The sequence below is a fragment of the Salvelinus alpinus genome, chromosome 27 (genome assembly GCF_045679555.1).
Source record: "Salvelinus alpinus chromosome 27, SLU_Salpinus.1, whole genome shotgun sequence".
NCBI lineage: Eukaryota > Metazoa > Chordata > Actinopteri > Salmoniformes > Salmonidae > Salvelinus > Salvelinus alpinus.
Genome location: NC_092112.1, coordinates 20,593,012 through 20,600,749, shown reverse-complemented (window position 1 = coordinate 20,600,749; position 7,738 = coordinate 20,593,012). Strand labels below are relative to the sequence as shown.

At 43.0% G+C, this 7,738-nt stretch overlaps 1 protein-coding gene across 7 annotated transcripts in view; it reads left to right on the top strand.

Annotated features, from left to right (window-relative positions):
* The first annotated feature begins 996 nt into the window (after positions 1–996).
* Positions 997–7,738, top strand: part of LOC139556136 (AT-rich interactive domain-containing protein 1B-like) — a 90,453-nt gene continuing 83,711 nt past the window's right edge. For 4 of the 7 annotated variants that reach the window (XM_071369702.1, XM_071369701.1, XM_071369700.1 and 1 more), the window contains exons 1-2: positions 998–2,618; positions 7,062–7,265. In XM_071369702.1, coding sequence (XP_071225803.1) covers positions 1,341–2,618; positions 7,062–7,265 — 1,482 coding nt within the window. In that variant the 5' untranslated portion in view covers positions 998–1,340. Of the gene's footprint in view, positions 2,619–7,061; positions 7,266–7,738 lie in introns of all 7 variants that reach the window. The other 3 variants (XM_071369697.1, XM_071369698.1, XM_071369703.1) reach the window with 3 other exon arrangements.

The following is a 7,738-nucleotide window of genomic DNA, read 5'->3' as shown; positions in this document are numbered from 1 at the left end:
CTAACTGGAACGGGTCAGTCTTCAAGACACATTTGGGAATACAGTCACTTTCATACACTGCATATTGGGTCACTTGAAGCCATCCTACTAGTAAACAAATCAATTGTCATATTGTTATTTACTCAACCCTGAAATTGAAAGCATGTTGGTTTGACAAGTGTCCTTATTACAAGGTGTGCTGATTGCAAGCGAGTCCCAAATTGCTCTCTAGATAGTCCACTACTTTTGACCAGAGCCCTATGGGTAGTGCACTATGAAGGTAATAGGCTTGCAAACGCTGTGTTGGAGCAGTATTTTCCCTTCCCTGTAAAAAAAAAAGGTCTGTGGTGTCAGTGTGTTCCTGTGGAGCTGTACTGTGCTGCTTTCTGTGGGTTTTCACTGACCCACTTTCCCTGCTTCACTTGACTGGGCTGCTGCTGCCATTTCTGTGGGAGGTCTCAGACGATTTCCCCCTTGAACAGGTCCCTCAAGTGAGTCAATACCTCAACATCACACAGACTAACATATTCAGGAAGAGTAGCAGCTAATGGGGATCCTAATCAAATAAAAACATATTTGCTCATGTATATTCACTCTCATTTAGGCCTACGTAGAAACACACAGACATTCTCATATGGCCTGTTTATATTTTTCTTTCAATTCTTGTTACTTTAATAATAACAGAAGAGCATAGAGAAGAATGAGTACATGTACAGTATACAGTCAACAATTTCCACACATATGATGGGTGAATGGGGTGAATTCATAGGTGAATGAATTCAATCAGACAAGTAGATTAGGCATAGTAAAGAAAGCAGGGAAAACAATAGCACCATTCATCGCAAAAGTAGGCGCTCGAACACTATTTCCAATTTTGGCATACAAATGCTCCCTTTCAGCCTGGTTTGCTATGAACATGCAAATACTTTTTTGTTGTTGTATGTGAATAACAGTGATATTTATTTTTTAGGGCTCAGGTGCCACTACTCAGAATATTCTCGCCCCGCCCCGACCAGGAAATCGTCAGCCATTCAGCCCTCTAGATCGCTGAGGTATAAACTATCGATTCTTAACGCTCGCTGTTGCCATGCTGGGCTAAATGGTCTTTGGAGAGAAAAGGCATTTGCCTGTATACGGGTTAAACATGGAAGTAAAAAAGTTTTATGCCCGTCTTTATCAAAACTTTCAACATGAGCTCGCTCTAACATAGATGGTATGTATGCTCATATTCGACACTGTATGCGCTCTTTTTCATTTCCCGCTAACGTTAGCTAGCTGGCATCTTTTCGTGTTCTGCTTTTCTTCTATATGTTTAGCTTGCTAGCTCGACTGGATTTTCTGCCTGAGATGTGGACTTGATCATGGCCGCACAAGTGGCAACAGCCCCAACATCAACTGGTAAGAAAAGGTCGAGTTTAACTAGCAGCGTGAGTCAAGAGTTTAAATCTGCTAAATCTGGAGTAGTTGGTGGAGCTGTAGTTGGGGTAGGAAACGGGACTATCGTTCATGCTATTAATGTAGAACGCAATCACCATGAATTGAACCCAAACAGAGTTCGAGTTTTTCCTGTAAACAACAATTCGAGTCAACGTGAGAAGGAAAGTGCAGATTCTAGATCGGAGTCTTTTTCGACTTCAAATTGTAGCATGAGTTCGGGAAGCATGGAGACGGGAACGCTTGTCAGTCATAAAGTGAAAAATGTTGGTGTCGGAGATCCTCCTCCATCGCACCACCACACACCTCCACAGCAACAGCCATTCAATCAATTCATTCAGCACCAACAACGCCAAATTCACAACAGCCAGCAGTCGATACATGGAGAAAGTGGAAACCGCCAACATGGAGGAAAAGAGAACGTTGTTTTAGGGAATCAAGTGGAACTCCATCAGCAGCAACAAATGCTAAATAAAAGTGAGGAGGAGGACCAACCGGGCAAAACGGAGGACCGTATTAACAGCAGGCACGACCATGCCAGTTTGGGACCAACTAATAACATCAACCCGTCCCAAAGTGGGAACAGCTCAGTTTCGGAGTTAAATAATAGTTATTATGGAAAGGGAAGAGGAGGGCCTTGCTTTGATCAACATGGCGGACAACAAAGCCCAGGGTCTGGGATAATGCATTCGGTACAACAGAACAATATGGATCAACTTCAACAAAACTCCCACGAAGGATACCAAAACAACCCGTACAATCACTACCCGAACTACCGACCTGGCTACGGTAACAGTGGATATGGGATGATGAGTCCCTCTCGGCACGGGAACAACATGATGGGCCCAGTCAGCAACACGGCTGCTGCTAATCATAGCAGAGCTGCCATGGCTGCTGCCTCTTCTTCTGGTGGTGCGAATATTGGAGGGTTTCACAGATTTCCAGGGCAAAGTCAGCAGCATCCGTCGGGGGCTACCCCGACTCTAAACCAGTTACTGACATCCCCGAGCCCTATGATGCGGGGCTATGGCAGTGGCTATCAAGATTACACTAATCCTTCTGCTCAACAACAACAATCAAGCATGGGGCTGACTAAAGACTTGAGCTCCCAATACGGTTCAACAACTCATAGTTGGGGAGGACAAGAAAGAAGTCACCCTGCCATGAGCCCTGGAAACAACGGACAAGGAAGCGGCAGATCACAGGTAAATGATGCATTCATATTTGTCACTTTTTACTAATTGGCCGAACTATAACTACGCTTTCCAGGCGGCTTGGCTAGTTAATTTAGCTATGGACAGACGTTTGCTATGCTAATGTATTAGCTAGCCAGCATCGCTAGGACAGCTTTTGTACATTCTGTTTTTAGAATAAATAAACATGCACGCGGAGAACACCCAAATGGTCATTTTCTGAATTCCGTATCCTTGTGGGCAGCTAACTAACTTAGTTAACTATTCTGTTATGGTTGATTTGAAGTTGGCATTTCAATTTCTGTCCAAGGTGACTTCTGGTTGGGGATCCCAGATCTTTCAGTTAGCTTGCTTGCTAGTCTCTTAAGTCTAGTTAAGTTAGTCTGTTCTCCAACATTTCAAACTTTAGGTACAGTACTGTACCATGTAAACGTATGCATACCCATGCTGATAAATTTACTACAACATTTGCAATTTAACTTGTGGACTTGCTTGACTTGCCTAATTAAATACAGGTTAAATAAAAAAAATAAAAAACGTTAGATTGGGCTGCGAAAACTATCGACCTTCCTTCTAGCTAGCACAGGATCTGTGCAACTGCTGAGATATTGAAGTATCCGTTTCACATCTCAAAACGCATATTTACTTTTATTCAACAAATCAGAATTCTTACTAGCTAACACTAACATTCGTTTGTTGATATCCAGCTAGTTAGATATCATACACTCCAATTGTTATCTGCTATTGCTAGCTAGCTATAGCATAGCCTGCTAACGTTAGCCTTGTTACACCAATTTGAAGGCCTCGCGTTGGCCAAGTAGCTAAATGTGCTCATCAGCACGTATTATGATCATTATTTCAATTTATTTAAACAAGGAAATTGCATTGAGACCAAGGTCTCTTTTACAAGGAAGCTCAGCACACGATCATACAAATTCCCAATATGTACAAGCAATTGAAGAAAATGAACATATGAAAAACAAACACATTACTCACTAATAAGTCATCAACCAGCCTTCTGAACTGCCCTAGTGGCGCCAAAACATCAAACTTGAGCGTTCTGGACATCATTCCGCAAAAAAAATTACCCACAGATCTACCTAACTCGGTGGAAACTGAAGGGATCTCCAGAGTTAGCCATCCATGTAATCAGGTCTGGTGACTTGTGTGCATGTCTGTCATTTAGCAACGAAGTAAGGTATGGCAGACATTTGCACAAGGGCTTTATAAACAAACAGACAGTAGTGCATTGATCTATAATATTTGAGAGGGCCAGCCTACTTTCTGATACAGAATGCAGTGACAGGTTCGGTACACATCTCCCTAGTAAAGTGTAGTGGGCTATGATAAACTGCGTCCAGTGGCAGCTGCATTCATATAGACGATATCGCCATAGTCTAAAGCTAGAATGAATGTCAACTGGATGATTGGGTTTCTGCTATTTAACAAAATGCATGCCCTGTTCCTATAAAGAAGCCTATTTTAGATATTAAGGCACTTACATTACGTATAAAACAGTACATGCTGGTGTCCATCTTGCACTTCCAAGAGCACGTTGGAAGCATGAACATTTGAGGTAAATTTGACCGCTACCTCCTAATTGACCTAATCTTGCATCTGATTGGCTCTTGCCACCTGCCTATCAAGGACTGTGGGGGGGGAATCAGGATTGTGTTCTGTTTCCATTGTGTAATGGTATCTTTGACACTCGTGGCTTGACCTCTTTTATCTAGTGATGTGATCCTTGTTTTTTGACATGGAGGCCATTATGTGGTCTCCCTTCACACATGCAAATTAGCCATGTGCCCGATCCCACAATCAGCCAGCTAAATACCTCAGCTGGAAAACACACACTCTCTCCAGGCCTGCACTGTGACAACCTACCAAGAAGTGCCTGGTTTGAAAGCATTGAAGTCTTTTGTAAATGTGAACATGTTGTGGACGGACCCCTCCATTAGACAGGCTTTCTTTCTGAAAATGTTTAACAGCCACTCTAGTCTCTATTGTAGCTTAATTTCCCCACGGCTAAGCCGCCCACAGTGTTTAAAGATGTGCAAACTGCTGCACTACACAAAATATGGACTTTTCAGATGGAAGTTTTTTCTTGTATTCACTAGCTAATTCCTGCTGTCTCCAGCATGCTCTGAGATCCTGTTACTGACAAGCCTATAATAAACATTTCTCCTTTGAAAGTCGATTATCTTCACTGAGGTATTGTAATTGAGTCTTAAATTAGGCATTTTAAAAGAGGACATGTCCTGTTTTTCTGCAACTCTCCCTCATTCTGGCTTTGAGCACACGGACCGTGGCGCATCATAAGCACTATGAAGGGAGTGATGCTGGCTTTGGTCTCTGACATTCTTGCCATCAAAGCTCTAGTTTTATTACATTTTGACAAGTGGATATGTTTACCTTGTAGATGCAGTGTGTGGATATAGCCAGATGATGTGGGAAATGCTGTGGTTTGCCTGTGATGTGCAGGATGGTTCTATTCAAGTCTGGACGTCAGTGAGTCTGGACGTCCACTTCATTATGGGTTGGAGAGGGTTCGTCCTGTGCTCTTTGGTTACCCGTAGTGTAGGGTTACAGACAAACCTGAGATTGTGTTTTAGGAACTCAACCCAGGCATATTTCTGACAGATTTGTAAGAATTCTGCTGGCTTAAAGTAGAGGGGTTTCTCTTCATAGTTTACTCCTCCCTCTCCAGATGCAGGTTTGATGTCTCCTCCCCACCCTCTTTATGGTGTGAATTGAACACATGGCACTGGGACTCAGTATTTAATTTGTCCTGAATGGCACTCTATTTCATATACAGTGCTCTACTGTTGACCAGGACCCATATGTTTCTGGTCAAAAGTAGTGCACTATAAAGGGAATATGGTGCCATTTTAGGATGTAATCCTTTTTATTTTGCTGATTTGTAGGTAGGATTTCCCCATCTGAATGGCCTCATTCACATTGACAGCAAGCCCTCGTTTGGTAGATTAGCCTACAGCAGACAGAAAAAGTGTTTAGCTGGCAGAAATTGAGTGATTTTTGCTCACTGGACTCCTAATACAGGGAAAATACGAAAACAAGCTTGACCTATTTGCGTTTTTTTTTTAAATCCCATCATTCTTTGCTCTGCAGCTATTTTCTCCAGTCTTTCATTTGTGGGGTGAGACTTTCTCAAAATAATGGACCTATAACGCCTTCATGTGTGCTGTTTACGAACGGATTGAAACCAGTGACAGGTCATAAAATGGAGTAAGAACAACACAAAATGTAATGTTTACTGCTGGTACCTGACAAGCATTCTTGTGTTTTCGACCTCATTAGACAAATTGTTGTGTGTGTATTTAGTTCAGAAAGTGTAGTGTTTGGGATTTAAGTAGCTTTTTCTCTATCTGATGATCTAGTCTGTCTTTTTTGTAGTGAGAAGGTTTTCTTTTAAGACTGTTAGTCATTTGAGTTTACCATGCTGGATTCTGGCAAGTGTAAAATAAAAATATTGCTTTGTTTCTGTCTTTGAACAAAGTTGATACTGCCAGGTGTACAATACTTCTACAAAGGATTGTTGGTACAACATCCTCCAACTTGCTTTCATTGATCATAATGCCATCTGAGCTACAGCGAAAACATTTGAATCGTTTTTATTCTGGATAACCTACCCTTAACTGTCATTTAGTGAGTGTGTGTTAAAATCGCAGGGTGCCCAGGCATGACTGCTGACACCCAGACTATTCGTTTAAAGTGGCCCCTTGGGCTTTCTCGATTGCTCACATTTTCTTTAAGTGCTGCTTCAATTGGCCTGAATTTAGCAGTGACATGAGAAGATTAGTTTGAATTGCTCTCACTCTTTTTTGGCACAGCCTGTCGAGCGTCTCGAGAATAACCTGACTCCTAAAGCACTTGACGGCACATTATCCTGGATATCTTTGCCAACCCCTGGACCTGACTACGAACCTCAGGCTATTTAATAGGACTCCGATGGAGTAATCTGATGTATTGAAACATTTAAACTACTTTTGTAATTTGCAAGACATGGTGAATAGGCCTACTTCAATTCTGGCCAGCTGTCATATACTGGAATTTGAGTAGTGATAGTCAGAATTGGACCATGTCGCTATTGTTTTCTTACTAGTTTTGCTCTTAGGCTAGACTGTAGATATATTTTTATACATTTTATTTAATTAGGCAAGTCGGTTAAGAACAAATTCTTATTTTCAATGACGGCCTAGGAACAGTGGGTTAACTGCCTTGTTCAGGGGCAGAACGACAGATTTTTACCTTGTCAGCTCGGGGATTTGATCTTGCAACCTTTCGGTTACGAGTCCAACGCTCTAACCACTAGGCTATCTGCCGCGAATGAGAAGGAAGGGGCCTTTGACCTTGCAAGCTGTTGGTTGTATTATAAAATATCTAAAGCATAGTTAGCCCAATCTTATGCTAACTCCTCCCATCTCTCTCTGTTAGGTGCCACCAATAGATGCCATGGCGATGAAGCGCTCTCAGCTCTACGGCATGGGCAACAACCCTTACTCCCAGCAACAGCAGGGCGGGGGTGGCTCCTACCCTGGCCAACCATACGGATCACCTTCTCCTCACCGCTACCCAATGGGAATGCCTGGGAGGGGTCAGATGGGCATGAGTGGAATGCAGTATCCTCAACAGCAGCAGGTATGTTCTCCATTTTAGGCTAGTCGTCAACCACTGCCTAAATGTCTGTCATTGCAATGTAGGCTACTTCTCTACAGACTACCGTCAGCATTCAGGAGTACTTAGCACGTGACGTATTCACTTTTACAATGAACCGCATTGGGATGCCCTTTCACCAGTTATACCAGTGACTGGAAGGCAGAGGGCTCTTCAGAGCTGTGTGGGTTTTGAATGACAATCACATTGCAGGTTAAAAAAAGCTTTGGCCTGTTGTCCCATCACGCAGACGGCATGGGTCTGTCGGTGTGCCTGCCTGTCCGTGGTTGCATCCCAGATGGCACCCTGTTCCTAATGGACCGGGTTGAAAGTAGTGCACTATATAGGGAATAGGTTGTCACACAACCCCTGTGTGGGTGGCAGGGCTCTGACTGAGTGTAGGGATCTGTTGACATGCAGCATGGCTGGCAGAGCAGTGTGGGCCAGGCTGGGCTGAG